General features: G+C 44.3%; 1 protein-coding gene across 1 annotated transcript in view; it reads left to right on the top strand.

Moving 5' to 3' along the window:
• LOC103254382 (BMP/retinoic acid-inducible neural-specific protein 2-like) overlaps positions 1-15,517 on the top strand; it is a gene marked incomplete at its 3' end in the record, with an annotated part of 90,245 nt that overhangs the window by 58,991 nt on the left and 15,737 nt on the right. The window contains exon 2 of the mRNA XM_021709720.1: positions 969-1,313. Coding sequence (XP_021565395.1) covers positions 1,045-1,313 — 269 coding nt within the window. The remainder of the gene's footprint in view (positions 1-968; positions 1,314-15,517) is intronic.

The raw sequence follows: 15,517 nt of genomic DNA, 5'->3' as shown, positions 1-15,517 counted from the left end.
AATTTATAAAGGTGACTGGCTTTCTTTGGACAAAGGGCAGCCACTGAGAATCAGAGGCCTATGTTGACTCTCCAGGCAACCAAGAATTTTGAAGGCCAGAATCTTATTGTTTTCCTGGCATCTTCCCTCCAGCTCAGAGAGGGCAGGGCATGTACTCATTTATTCCTTCCAGAAGGGTGTCTGAGGGTCTGTTCTGTGCACTTAGGAACTGGGGTAGAAGCATACGACAGTGAGGTCCAGCCCTGTCTTACTGCCTGGTGAAAGAGAGCACATTGGATGGAGAAACTAGTGTGCCCTATCCGCCCTGACGATGCCATATGCAATCTGAGTTCCCCATTTTATCTCGATCCCTGCATGGCCTTCACTAAAAGAACAGATCTTTTCAATAAGCAGTCTTAGACATTAACTCATCAAGCCTTTTTATTTTTAGAGGCTACACTTGGGAAGTGATTTGCCCAAGGTCACCCAGCTTCATAGCAGCAATGGAACTTCACTACCTTTCTGCCTCACAATTCTCCACCTGAAAAATAGGTCTGCTTCTCTTATGTTGGGCTTCTAGAGGCAGCACACCGTCTGAGGCAATTATGGAAACAAAATGAACATTTCTGAGAGAGAAAGAAAAGGATTGTGTTTACTGAGTCCAAGAAGGACTTGGAAGTAACATCACATAATGGAAAAGAATCAGACTCTTGAGTTCAGTTTCTGGTTTTGCCACCTCAGAACTGTGTGGACTTAAGCCACTTTCTTAACCTTTCTCCACCTCATCTGCCCATCTGTAAAATGATGGCAACAGTGTTTCCTCATAGGTTTGTCTTAAGGGTTGAGTGAAATGATCTATGTCAAGCACTTAGCAGATGCCTAGAACCACACTGTGATAGAACGGGCCTTACCCAGTTTCGTTTGATGCTCCCAGGCCTACGGGGTGAGATCAGGGTGCCCAAATGACGTTGCCTTTTGTCCTTTTCCAGCTCCAAGCCCTGGAGGAGCGGCACAGAGGGGGAGAGCGTGGCGAGAGAATGAAGACACCAACCGCCCGGGAGAAGCATGAGGTGGCAGTGTGGCACTTGGCTTAGAGGGCTTCGGCCGGCGGCAGCCCCATGGACAACCCTGCTGGCACTAGGCCTGCCCGGCTGGGTGTTGGCCATCTCAGCCACGGCAGCCGCTGTGGCCCACGAGCAGCATGCCTCCCCAGCTGGCCAGCCCCCCCTGGACTGGCTGCTCACGGACCGGGGCCCCTTCCACCGCGCTCAGGAATATGCTGACTTTATGGAGCGCTACCGCCAGGGTTTCACCACCAGGTACAGGATCTACAGGTGAGTGGCAACTGCCTCCACTGAGGAAGGAGCTTCCCTGGGAACCCAGCCTGCACAGACCCCAACTGTGTAAGGGCTTCGCCCGCTCAACAGGCTGGTATGCCCTCAAACAGAGCTGGAGGTGAGAGCTGGGGGGCACCAGGCAGGGAAAATAAGCCTACCATGTTGGTTTTTTAAAAAGAACGAAGAAAACACACAAGCTGGAAAACCTGCTGATGCCTCCTGGGGAACTTAGCAAAAGGGTTTCTATTTATAGGTAGTGCTGCTTATAAATTGAGGACAAATCAGGCAGCATAGAGTCAGCATGTGGCCCAGGCTGCCGTGGGAGGTCAGAGTCAAATGCTGGGGCCAAGTTTTAACTAATGGGTTAGATAATTTTATGATTTATAATTACTTAGACATGCAAACGAAGGAAGGGCAGCTCCAACTCTTTCCTGAGGGGCCTGGGGAGGCATGCAGGGTCAGGAACAAGCTGTGGTCAAGCTTGTCAACACCACAGGCTCAGCAGGCCTTGGGCATGAAAGTAGGTTACACCTTCCTGGCCCCTTAGGCCCATCCTCAGGAACCTCAGAACTGAAAGTCAAACTCCTGAGACCTGCCTAATTTGTCCTTAAATGGGATAAGCCAGGTGCTTGTTCTCTGCCTCCACTGAACCAGCCCTTCAAAAGCAGAGTGTTCATCCTAGTTCTCATCTTGGACAACCCTGCAAGCCTCAAGGCTTCCACAGTGCTTCTCTGCACTCAGACGTCCCCTTGGTCTCTCTGCCCACCTGCCCCCTTGTCCTGTCTTTTTCTGTTTTTCCCCTCATCATCCTTGCATCTTTAAATAACCCTGGGAGCTTTGCTGATATTTTTTCTTTGTTCAAAGACATCCATTTTCTAATTACAAACTAGTTTCTAATAGAAAAAGAGAAAGAGAGAAAAAGGTAAAAAAACCACAAAGGGAAACAAAAATATAAAATCACCGATTCTTTTAGCATCTAGAGTTTGCTATTGTTAACATTTTGGTGTATGCATTTCTAGTCATCTGAACATATTAATGTTTTTAGACCTCTTGCTAGATTTACAACTTTGCATGCCTTATGTAAAATAGTTTCAACCATATATTGGAAATTCAATTATTCTCCCCTTTTTACAGATGAGGAAATTGAGGCTCAGAGAAGTTAAGCAACTTGCTGAAGGACAGAAAAATAGTAAATGGTGGAGACAGGATTAGCTCCCAAAAGGTTAGACTCCAGAGTCTAAGTTCTGAAATATCTTTAGCGACATTTTCCTTTTTCTGGGAGTTTTTTAATGTCTGCAGTAAGTATGCAAACTGCTTCAGTTCATAGGGAGTCTCAGAAATAAGGTTTTAGGAGTATTCAGTACAGTTCTCAAAGATTTCCAAATGGTCAGACAGGGGTCACTTATAGAGGCTGTCCACCTGGTTCACAATTCCCACACTTGGATGCAGACAAAGGTGCAAGATCAGATATTTGAAGGGCTGGTACTTCTTGGGCCTAGAGGTATATAGAAACAAAATTCTGTTCTCAGGAGTAACCTGCTTAGCTGTTCTTTCAGACCATTTCTCTCCCACTGTGCTTAGACCCAGTCTCATCCTGGAAGAGATTACAGTTCACACTCCCTGCTTGGTGGCTATGGTCCTTGCCGTCTTCCAAAGACGGTAGAAACTCACATAGAATCACTGAGGCAGAGAGAAGCTGACTCAGGCTCAGAGTGACTGAGTCAACACCAACTCAGGGAAAGGCATGTGAGTAGAAGAGTTGCAGAGCAGAGGATTAGCTATCAGCAAATACAGCAAGTCCCCTACATATGCACCGTTAAGTTGTAAACATTCAAAGATGTGAACAAGCATTTTTTATGTATTATTTGTGTTACCAGTCCCCTACGTATGAATGAGTTCCCATCTGAGAGTGTGTTCGTTTTTAAGCTGAATTTGTTTGTAAGTCCAACAAAGTTAGCCTAGGTACCCAACTAACACAATCGGCTATATAATACTGCACTGTACCAGGTTATAACACTTTTCATACAAATAATGCATTTAAAAAACCCACAAAAAATAAAAATATATATATTTTTAATCTTACAGTATAGCACCTTGAAAAGTACATGCTTGCTTTCGGACATCCTGGGCTTGAAATAAAGATCCTGTACTCACAGTAAAATACACAAAAGCACAACCACTTGTAGCGGATAAACACAAATGACAATGTACATCAGACATGTGAACTGGCTTATGTGATTAGACATGAGAACACACATTCACATCTTTGAAAGTTCTCAACTTGAAGACTCACATGTAGAGGAGGACTTACTGAATAAGAATCTAGACATCTGCCTCCACACATTTTCTATAAGGCAAATCCAGGGTCATCTTTCTCTTTATCAAAGATTTTTTTTTATATCTTGAAAAAAGAATCAGAAAATCCACTGTAGAAAGTGTTCAAGCAGAGAATCCCTCCAGTTCAGTAAAATAAGACTTAATTTACTTTAGACTTTTCAGTTTATCCCACATCTTACAAAAGTGCTGTTATTGCCAAAAATAATTTTTTAAAGGTGTATTGGAATTGAAGTCAGATTGGGAATCCTAATATCACTGTTCACTTCAAAGAGCTATAGGAATTAGCAGGAATAAACCATCGGTTTCCTTCTCCCCTCAATAGATTTTTCTTTTCATCAAGCTCCTGTCCCAAGTTCGGATAGCCTGGCAGCCACTTAGCGCCTACGCGGGCAGCTCAGAGCTGGCCCACGGGGAGTGTCTATAATCACTTCTGCACCATCAACTGTTCTATCAGTTGGTAATGGTTTTCTGATCATTTAATGTGACAAGCTCTTACACTGTGCCATTCTGTTTCTCTGGGGTCAGTTATTGCACATGAACCTGTACTTGGGGAAACAGTAACCAGTCATTCTGACAGGAATGTAGTATTCTGATTTGTGACCCTTTGGTGGGGAAAAGAGAATGGTCACACACTGCTGCCTCAGAGCATTCTGGGAGCTTTGTGTTTAGTTATTAAGCAAAATGGTGGTTTCATGGATACTTGTAAGGTTCTGTATGGTCCCAGTGGGAATTCATTCTTGTCCCTCCCCCTTTTGTATCTAGTGGCAATTTTCTCTGGAAAATTCAGGACCTCTTATAGTGACTAAATCAAGTTCACAGAAAACTGGTGAAACATACATTGAGAGTCATCCCCAAATTTCTCTACTATCCAGAAGGGCAGAGGGAGAAGAAACTTACAGAGAATATCAGAAATGCTTTTGAGGAAATATTGAGTCTCAAACAAAACTGATGTTTTGTTTAATTCTTTTTTTTTTTTTTTTTTGAGTTGGAGTCTCACTCTGTCACCCAGACTGGAGTGCAGTGGCCGTTCCTGGCCACCGCAGCCTCGACCTGCTGGGCTCCGGCGATCCTTCCACCTCAACCTTCCAAGTACCTGGAACTACAGGCACGCGCTACCACGCCCGGCTAATTTTTGATTTATTGTAGAGATGAGGTCTTGCCAAGTTGCCCAGGCGGGTCTCGAACCCGTGGGCTCAGGCAATCCACTCACCTCAGCCTCCCAAAGGCGTGGGATTACAGGTTGAGCTACCGAGCCCGGCTTGTTTCATTCTTGAGGGAAGCTTTTGGGCATAGAAATCAGATGGTATCCATGTGTGTCTCCTAGATAAGAAAGCATATGCGCTGTGATAGGGAAGAATAAGATTTTCCAATGAGGCTAGAATATCTGATGCAGAGATGTGAAGGTCTCTTGCACAGCAGGAGAGAGATCCTTCTTCCTTTCTGTTTGTTGAACAGATCATAACTACTGCATAACATGGTTCTAATATCAAACTCCAAATTCCATCATTCTTATTTGAATGTCAGAGTGGTGCTGTTATTTTGAGGAGATGACTAGTTGTTCTAGAATAGCTCCAGCCTCTTTAGCCATGGATTCCCAGAGGCTGTTACTCTCTCCATCACAAATTTGTGTTCAGAGTGAGGATTCTGGACCCTGATGACCTGGGTTCTAATCCTGGAGCTGCAGGTTGCTAGCTGTATAGTGTTGGGCAAATTATTTAATTTCTTGCTCCCCAATTTCAATATTTGTAAACTGGAGACAGTAATAGTTCCTACCTAATGGATTGAAATGAAAATTAACTGAGTTAATTGATGTAAGGCACATAGAACAATGCTTAATAAATACCACCTATTATTATTAGATTGTTCTTAATAAATATTAGCCTATGCAGGAAGAGTAATGAGAGAAGAACCATGGATGTTATTTTGCTAGAATGTCTGCTGGGGTCATTGACAACTTATATTAGAAGGGGGAAATCGTTCTTTTGCTTTCCTTTTAAAAGCATATTAGCCCTTACCCTTTAATCTAGCTCTTCGCTGGGAGGGGAATTGACTGAAGAATGATGGGACTTTCTCTAGAGTATACTTTTACTGGCCCTGTGGGCTGCCAGATAGAGCAAGAGCATTTCCAACATATTTTAAAGTTGCCACAGGTCAAGCTCTTGCTTCTAAAGTCAGGATGGCTAACTGATCAGGCCTTCCTTAGGCGTTTTCTCTAGGGACCAGTCACTGCAGGTTCCTGGTCCTAGAAATGAAATGCAGTCTCAGGTTGGCACCATTAAGAGAAGAGAGACAATATGCCCTCCTGGATAGCAGGCCTTAAGCATAAAAATAGGTTATGCCTTCCTGGTCCCTTAGGATCATCCCCGGGAACATTGGAGCTGAAAGTCAAACTGGTGAGACATCCTTAATCCATCATTAGATGGGGTAAGCCAGGCATATAAGCCAGAAGAGAGACAGTATGCATTCTGGTTAAGCCCTCCTAGATAACAGGATGAACTTGGGCATTTCAGCCATTTTTGGCAATCTTGCAAATTCCGTTGACCAACCTCTCAACATGTCCTCAAGCTCTGTCAGACCAAGATCTGAGTAATCAGCCAATTTCTCAATCGTGTCTCTTACTAGGCTCATGGAAAGAGCTGGAAGAGCATAGATCCCATCTCCAGTTCCTTGTGTGACCCGCCCCCCAGCCCCCCATTTCACTTACTGACTAATACTTACTGACCAACATTTCACAGCAACCCTATGAGGAGTTTCTAGGGTCTAAGGCAGTGAAACGGGCTTGTTCAAGGTCGGAAAGGTAGCCAGTCATAGCTAGAAATAGCACTCAGAGCTCCTGACTTGAAGTCTCCTGCTCATTACTCTAGACCATGCCACTTCCCTCTGACTGGTAAGTGCATCTTCATCATAACACGCAACCTAATCAGGCACCTAAATTGAACTGATGCAAATGTAAATATGGTTTCTCGAAACACTCTAGCGGTAATGTTCCATTCTCTCTTTGCTACAAATCAAAGTAATGAGCAGTCTGGGTTTTTTTTTTCTTTTTTGTATTAAGGTTTTAATAGAGAGATAATCATGGGATTGGAAAAAATCCAAGCCACTACGATGAAACACTTAAAACTCGGAAAGAATAAATTAAAATTAAGAGAGAAAGTTAGAAATCATGCATAAGAATGAATGACTGGGAGGAAAGCAGGACTGGGGGCCTTCCAAAATATTGACCGTCGTCATTATCACCTCCATTTCTACCCACCTCTTTTTGGAAAGAGGAGGTCCGAGGATACATAAAAAGTCTTTGGGGGAAGAAAACAAATAATAATTAAACAGGCAGCTTTATTGACACAAGGAGACATGGCAGTCTGATTATGCTGTAGGTGAAGTTTGCTAACTTGTCAAAGAACACTGGAAATTAAGAGCGTGTACAGAAAGCAGGGGTGAGATCAGGTGATATGGCAAATGAATCTGCTCACAAGGCAAAAGGATTCTTCAGCAGACAGCAGAGCAACCCTAAGAAAAGATTATCTGGGATTCACCAAGATGAAAAGGAAGATTTGGCGACAGTATAGGTGTGAAGGAAATACTCACCCAGTTTGTGGCAATCTCATGAATGCCGTGGACCAGTCTCTCAGATGTCCCAAGTGTGGTGTGTGGAACAGCATCACCCAAGAGCTTGCTGAGAATGCAGTGCCTCAGGCCTCTCCACAGACCCGCAGAATCAGAATCTGCATTTTAACAATGTCCCTAGTACACGGAGAGGCATGAGAGCTTGAGTACCACGCCCCACCACACCAAGTGCTTGGAGATGGAGCGGGGAGAAAAGGGACCAAGGCAGAGCAACAGAGGAGGTGTCATGGGAAGGTTAGTACCCCACAACACAGGTGAGAGAGGGAGAATATTTATAGGAGCTGCTATCAATGAGCTGGGACGGGAGTCGAGAGAGATTGCACTGAGGAGTGGTTAGTGCCAAGGCACAGGAACTGCAAGGATGGTGCCAGCGTGGGGAGGGAAGCCCAGCAGCAGCGAGGACTGGAGGACCTAGCCGTCTGTGGGTGCCCTCCGGGAGGTGGGGAGGCGGGGAGGCGAGGAGGCAGATAGCAGCTGTGGAAGCAGCCACAGGAAGAGCCCCAGGCTGATTTATTATCCGGCCCACGTCTCCCTGACTAACAAATACTGATTTGGATAAACAGCGAACCCTGGGAGAGGCACCATCTCCAATTAAGAGATCACAGTCCACATAAATAAACGGCAGCCGAAGACAACCTTAGTCTGCCTAGGTAAATCCCAGTGATCTCCAAAGTATGCTTTGCAGCCACTAAGGTGGGGAAGGGCTACATTATCACACGGCTGCAGGACGCCGTGGAGGAGCCCCGAGGTCTTGGGTGGATAGGATGAAGGAAGGAGGTTAGCTCTATGGCACAGACGGCCAGGCCTCCTGTACACTTCTTGATCTCCCAGCCTCTCTCACTGAGTTTGTGTTTTGGCCACAAAGGAGATGGAAAGAGAGAAAGAAATGGAGCACAGACTGGTATTGTGATTTAAATTAGAAGCAGTATGGCGAGGAGAAGCCTACAGTTCTGGTCACAGGCACTATGTCTCAGTCCACAGGGGTAAGGATACAGAAAAGGACAGAACACAATGTTTAGAAGTTGCTTTAATCAAGAGTTCTCAACTGGCTAAACGCACAGCCCCCCTGACACAAATACCTAATTTACATTGTAGACCCAGCACAAGGCATCTTAGGCCTTCATCCAACGGATTTAATTCCAGAAGTATCTCTACAATGAGCCCCAGCATATCTTCATTCTTGTGCAGAATTCTATTTCTGTCTCTGGCATGGAAGCATAGCACAGCAGCGCCGGTATCTATGTGAAGCCCCTGTTACGGGCATACCAATAACTGAATGAAAAAGTGTTCTGCTCTCCTGGAGCAAGCAGAAATAGCATATCAAGAAATAGCCACCATTCAAGAACACAAATGGAAGCATAATCATTCAACAAATATTTCTAAAGGCCAACTCTTGCTTATTATTCCACTAGATTCTGATAATAAACCATGAACACACTGGACACAGCCCTTGATCTGATGGAACATGCAGATACGTAAACAACTGCTAGATTACTTCTTAGCAGAAAAGTCACAGAGAGCTGGAACAAACAGTAATGTGTCAGCAAAGGCCAGTGGATGACTGAAGACTCTGCCGGTAGAAGCTTGTGAAATGGTGTTGTAGGTGCAGACACAGAATGACAGAAGGCATGGGAGCCCAAGAAGCGGTATAGGAACCCAGCAGCCAGCCCTGTGTGCCACGTGTGAATGCAAAATGCATGACTCTGCCCCTCCTCTCCCTGTTTTCTGGTTATTTCTGCCATATCCTGTCCTTCCAAAATGCCAAAAGCATCTCTTAGACACTGATTTCTTCCAGGGTTTAATTTCAAAAAACACTCTTACATGGAGAGGCATGTCATTTTCCAGCATCAGGATAAATAAAATGAATTAAAAACAATTGCATGTCTAGGGAAGACAGGACCAAAGGCAATTCCTTCCACTTTACTTTGGAAGAGTGGAGTGTGAATACTCACCTGGTAAGAAAGTGGTAAACGATACTTTAAGGTCTTCTCAGGCTACTGGTTAGAATGAAAATCTGGCATCATTTATGCTTAAACAACTGGATTCAGGGTAAGACCACTGCACTGTGCATTTCCACACTCAGTCCTCTGACAAGTATTTATTGAGTGTCTCCTTTGTGCAAAGTTGTATTCTGTCCCTATAACAGAAAATAAATGCTAGACCAAACTGGGTCCTAACGATTTCTGGGAGATCAGCAGTCCAGTTTGAGTGACAGCATTCACATCAGAAAACACATTGGAATGCATCGCTTCAAGTGCTAGGGAGAAGACATTTAATACCTTCTCAATGACTGATGGATAGATTGGGTCTATGGATGCTGTGTCAGAATAAAGTTTGGGGATGCCACCTCCAAGTAACACCAGGACTCAGTGGCTCTTGTTCCATATTTTCCCATGTATTTGGGGCTACATCCAGGTTAGGCATCCTGACTTGAGATAAGATGGCAAAGATGGTCTGTGAAGAGAAAAGATGAAAATAAAAATGCTCAAGAAATGAAGAGAGCATCCAGGATGGCCGAGGGGGCAGACAAGATCAGTTTTGTTTTCAGATGAGATTTAGTAAAGAGATCTTGAGTCAGTCAGGCAGAGAAAAAGAGGATTAATTTTTGCTTCAGGAAATAATTAATTTTATTCATGAATGAATTGCTTCTTAGAGAAGTGTGTTTATAGAAAGGAGTGAGGTAGACTTCATCTGGAAACTGTCACGACACAGATGCAGGCCGACAGGGACACTGGCTAGTCATGTGGTCTTTATTTTTTCCCCCTCTATCTCTTCAAGAGAAGAGCCTTTTCTGGGTCAGAGATTCTCTACTTTTTTTTTCTTTATTCAGCTTCTGCCACATTTCTCCCACCTCAGAGTTTCCCACATCTCCCACAAGAAAATTATTTCAGTACATGGAGCTTAGAACAGTGAGTGGCACATGGTGGGGCATTTCTTCATTCAGCACATAGCTTTTGGGCATCTGTGAGTGCTGAACACTCCATGAGGGCTGGGGACACAGTCATGAAGGAGACACAGCCCAGGACTCAGGGAGCTTGGCCTTCAAGAAAGACCCACGCGAGTGCTGGATTAGAAGTGGGTGAGGTCTTTGGCACGTCTGTGTGAGAGGATGTGGCTCCCAGGCCAGTCACCTGTCACCCCTCCAGGACCAGAAACAGCTGAGTCTGCTCACCAGGAGCTGCCGGCAAGCCAGGCTGCAGAGGACAATCTGGACCTGCGTCTGAGATGGGGATGCTCATCCTGCATTCCCACCCCTGCTCAGACTAGAGTCAACTTGTCCCCTTTGACCATCTGACTGTTTTACCCAATCCTGAGTGAAGCAATTTGAAAAACCATCTGCTACTGGACTGTGCAGATGTGGCTAGCAGGAGGCCTCAGAGAGTCTTCTGCTGTGTGACCTGACCATGAGAAGGGGAAAATGATCAGAGGGGTTGTCTACTGGGCTTGTATGTCCAAGAGCCTTTTGTAAGCAGGGATCTCAATGAATGGACTCTACACAGTATTGGAGCATGGACCAAAACAGCAAGCTCTCGACAATCTCCCCAATTTTCCCATAGGAAGAAAGGATTAAAGGGTTAAAAAAATAGATGATTCCCAAAGGACAAAAAGAGTTGGCCAAAGTTTCTATTTAACGTGTCAGAATATCACACTGAGGAGAAAGAAAGCAAAGAATTCCCTCTATGCTGTGGTATATTTAATGACATTAATAAATCATAATAGCTAACATATATTGAGTGTTCCTCATATACCCAACATTTTACTAAGTGCTTTATGCACATTAATTAAAATTATCCTAATAAGAACCCTAGGAGGGTGTACTCTTTGTCCTTATTATAGAAGAGAACACAGTTTTAGAGGGTGTCATACAACTGGTAAGAGGAAGAGCCAGCGTTCAACTCATAAGGTAGGGGACCTGACCATTAAATGATGTTTATTTAAACAAGTGAATCATCTGAGGCTGGGCTACTTAGTATTCTGAGAGAAATAGTGTCTCCAGTTGTACCCTGGTACCCTGTACCCAGTTGTTTGACCTTCCTTCTTTCAGCATCACAGGACATCTTTGGGATGCAGAAGACAGGTCTCAGGAGACTGGAGGTCGCTTATCTCACTCAAAACCCTTGTAGTTCTCAGTTTCCACAAGAGTTCTCCATCTGCACTTGGGCTCTGGGGAACCCGGAGTGGGAGGAAGCCACAGACAGAAGGATCTTCCTGAAATGATGCACCCGCAGCAAATTCTGTATGTGTTGACTTTGCACTGCCAGTGTGTTTCTACAAGGGTGCGGTATAAATCGAATTTCTCTAAATCGAATCCTCTACTGGAGTGATGCTTAATGCCATTTCCAAGATGCAGTATCTTATTTCTTGCCTGGCCATGGCTTATAAAAATTCAGCGTTAAGTAAATCCCTAGCACCTGACTTTAGAATCGGGTAGGTACTGATTTATAAACACATATGCCCACTTGGAAATGTCTTATATTTCAAGGAATATTTTCATAAAGCCAGAGGAAACCTTGGGTGCAGCAAATAACATCTGCTTATTGGGCTGCTTTGTAAGAGGGGATTTTCTTAGAGTAGCAAGATGGATATATGCTCTGTCCCACCCCACTTGCCTTCACACACACAGCACGCTATGCAGTCAGTGAAAGAGAACTAGAGGCAGGCCCCCTAGTCTGTCTTAGGATTTGTAGGCCTAACTTTGGGCGATTAGGACTGCTGTAGCCAGAGCGTGTTTGGGAGAAGCTACGGGAATCTGGCTACCCGCACCCCGCCATGTCTTCCACTCTGTACCTGTTTAATGCTCTGTGATTCTGCACCCTGCCTGGCTTTCCCCTGAACCCAGAGGTATGCCCCTTTCTTCCTCCCCCTGCAAAGAGCAAACAAGCTCTAGATGTCAGAGTGAGTCAGAGTTGACCAGAAGTCTCACTAGCTAAGCAGGAGGCCCTGGTAGGAGAAGAATGAGATAGCCCAAACTGGCGCTGCACCAAGTCCTTGGATATGGGCCCCAGTGCCCAAGAGAATTCTCGTTTTCTTTGTATGCCAGGAGGGCTTGTGCCTCACCTGGGGACATGCTAGTGACGAAGAAGGGACAGGAAAGAAGATTCTTTGGGGAATAAGTTCTGAATCCACAGAGGCATGTAAACACCTAATAATCCCTCGGCATGGGTGACATAGTTGGTTTACTAGTAACAGAGGTAAACTTTAGCCTCGTGAACCAGCCTCTTGCTCAACTGGTTCTGAATATGTTTTAAATTGTGAGTCTGATAAAGAGGACATTACCCTGATTTGATGATCACATATTATATACATGTGTCAGAATATCATACTGAGGACATTATCCTGATTTGGTTATCACATATTATATACATATATCAGAATATCACACTCTGATTTGATCATTACATATTATATATGTGTGTCAGAATATTACACTGTACCCATAAGTTTGTACAATAATTACATGTCCATTAAAATAATAACAAAATAATTTTTAAAATCTATAATTCAATAAACCATTCCTGAAATTTAAAAAAAAAGCAAGAAAGAGGCACAGAGAGGCATGGAAGCTGTGAGAGTCCTTGAATGTTGGCCTGGTTCATTGAGAGACGTATGCCCTAGTAGGACTCAACAGCAGGAATGTGTTGCGTCCTGGAGAGGCTGAGAATATATCACTTTGTCTTCTGCAACCACTGAGGAGAGATGTGTGCATGTTGGTGCCTGTGTATCACAGCCAGACTAGCAGGTGGAATCTGAAAGCCACGGGGTTCACTCGTCTGAGAACAAGAGGCCAAAGCCACATAGGCAGCATCTGGGTGTATAAGAAAGCCAGATCATGTGGGACAGCAGATCAGACCCAAATCAGGTGCCCAAATCTGTGAATTAGAAAGAAACTCTGCAGCTGGGCTCGGTGGCTCAGCCTGTAATCCTGTGCTTTGGGAGGCTGAGGTGAGTGGATTGCCTGAGCCTGCATGTTCGAGATCCTGGGTAACTTGGCGAGACCTCATCTCTACAATAAATTTAAAAAATCAGCCAGGCATGGTAGCACGTGTCTGTAATTCCGGCTACTCGGAAGGTTGAGGCGGAAGGATCGCCGAAGCCCAGTAGGTCGAGGCTGCGGTGGCCGGGAGCAGCCACTGCACTCCAGTCTGGGCGACAGAGTGAGACTCCAACTCAAAAAAAAAAAGAAAGAAAGAAACTCTGATCACCTATTTTCCAGCCAGTTCAGACAACCACCCTACAAACACCCAAGAAGGTGGTTAGCAGCCCTGGCTTGGACAGTTTCAGCCCCAAGGTATTCACTGAAGCCAATTTTTATTAAACAGCCTAAAATGCTATGTAGGGCAACCTGAAACTGAATCATACTCTTTCTTCCCATAACTTCCCCTTACTGGTCCTGACTCTGCTCTCTCTTATTTCTCTAGAATAAGTCTAACTGTCTCTTCTTCACAATCCATCTCTAGATATTTGAAAACCACGATTATCCTCCCTGATTCTTAGACTTGTTAGCACTTTATAACTTCCCTCCAGAGCTTCTGTTCTCTCCCTTTCCCCTCCTCTTTCTCTCTCCCAAAAGCTGCCCTTGCTCGTTTTTCTTCAACTATTTCTTTCTAAAGAAAATATGTGAAATTTATTTTGACATAAGATTTTCCTCCTAAACCAATTCTGGCTCCTGGGGAGCCTGGCTGCTTGCTCACATTTCAAAGTACTCAAGAATTTTGTCATGGATCAATATCAGTTTCCCATTTTAGAGTTTCTCAGATCAGGCATTTCCCTCTCCACAGACTTCTTTAGCTTCTTGCATTCTGCGCTGTTTTTAAAGATGAGTGATGCTGGTTCTAGGCCTGGGAACACCTCGGGAAACGGGGCAACTGTGCTCTGGAATTGAAGTGCTGCAAGGGAAGTTGGAACTACATACTGGAATTGTGTCTGGAGAAAAGTTTTTCCATTTAGGTGAAACATAGGAAAAATATCCTGATTTTTTCCTCAGCTTCTCAAAGTGACACTTGTTAGTTGTGGTCAAAGTTAGTTACTCTTACCGAGGATTCCTCCTTGGTCTGTTCATATTTCTGCCATCGAATGTATTGTGTGCACTTGTTTACATCTCTCTGCTTTTGGTTTGGCTCTGAGCTCCTTCGGGCAAAGAAGGCATCTTATTTCACCTTTATATCTCCAGTTCCCCGCACCTTGTCTGCCACATCGTGTCTGCTTCTTACCTTTTGTTTGATTTTGTTCACCTAGAATTAATTTCTATGGTAAAACCATAGCCACAGCTGAATTAATCATGTTTCCCTCTGAAGTTGTAGCTCCTATGTTCTTTGTTCTGCGTCCTGGCATGACCACCTCCTGGCTGCCTCTTCTCCATCCTTGTCCCGATCCAAGTCCTGTGGCTTCCATCTCAGAATAGTCTTTCAAATCCAGCCTCTTCTCTGTCCTCCTGGCATCACTGTTTACCACTTGTTCTTTTCTTGCTTCTCCGGTATAAGATGCTCCATGTCCTCTGTTGCTCCCTCTCTATCCAATGGATAAAACCCAGATCTATTTTCTTAGCATCAAAGTCCTTTCCAAATCATCCATTCACTATTTCAACAAACAGTCCATGAATTCTGACCCTTAGCCACTGATGATATCCCACCATTTCTTCCTGCTTTCCCCTGGTTCCAGCCCCAGTGAGCATGTCCAGATTCGCCCAGACACAGAAGGCCTTTGGTGTCCTGTGCCCTGTGTCTTTCCATACCCCGTTCCCTCTTCCTGCAAAGCTCTTTCTGTCTTCTTCATCAACTGAGCTCCTACTCACCTTTCATAATTATTTAAATATCATCTCTCCATGAAGTTTTCTTTGACTACTACAGAAGAATTACTCTTACCTAGGATTCCTATTCCCATCAGTCTGTTCATATTTCTGCCATCGAATGTATTGTGAGCACTTGTTTGTTTATCTTCGATTGACTCTGAGCTCCTTCAGGCAAAGAGGGTGTCTTATTTCACCTTTATATCTCCTGCCCCCCACACTTTGTCTGCCACATATAAGGACATAATGAGAGAATGAAACCATTCTGCAGGAGTAAGATGTTCTGGGACTGAATGAAATGAAGCAGGAAACAAGTGGTTGACACTCCAAGATCTAGAATCAGACTGACTGGACTTAAATTATAGTTCTACTGCTTTTAGCTGTGTAATATTGTATAAATCATTTTGCATCTCTGAGCCTCATTATTCTCATTAGCAAAATTGATAGAATTATG

Source organism: Carlito syrichta, unplaced genomic scaffold (genome assembly GCF_000164805.1).
Source record: "Carlito syrichta isolate Samal-C Ts95f unplaced genomic scaffold, Tarsius_syrichta-2.0.1 Scaffold277815, whole genome shotgun sequence".
Classification (NCBI taxonomy): Eukaryota; Metazoa; Chordata; class Mammalia; order Primates; family Tarsiidae; genus Carlito; species Carlito syrichta.
The sequence above is the reverse complement of the archived record's forward strand: the minus strand, read 5'-3'. Positions and strand labels throughout refer to the sequence as shown.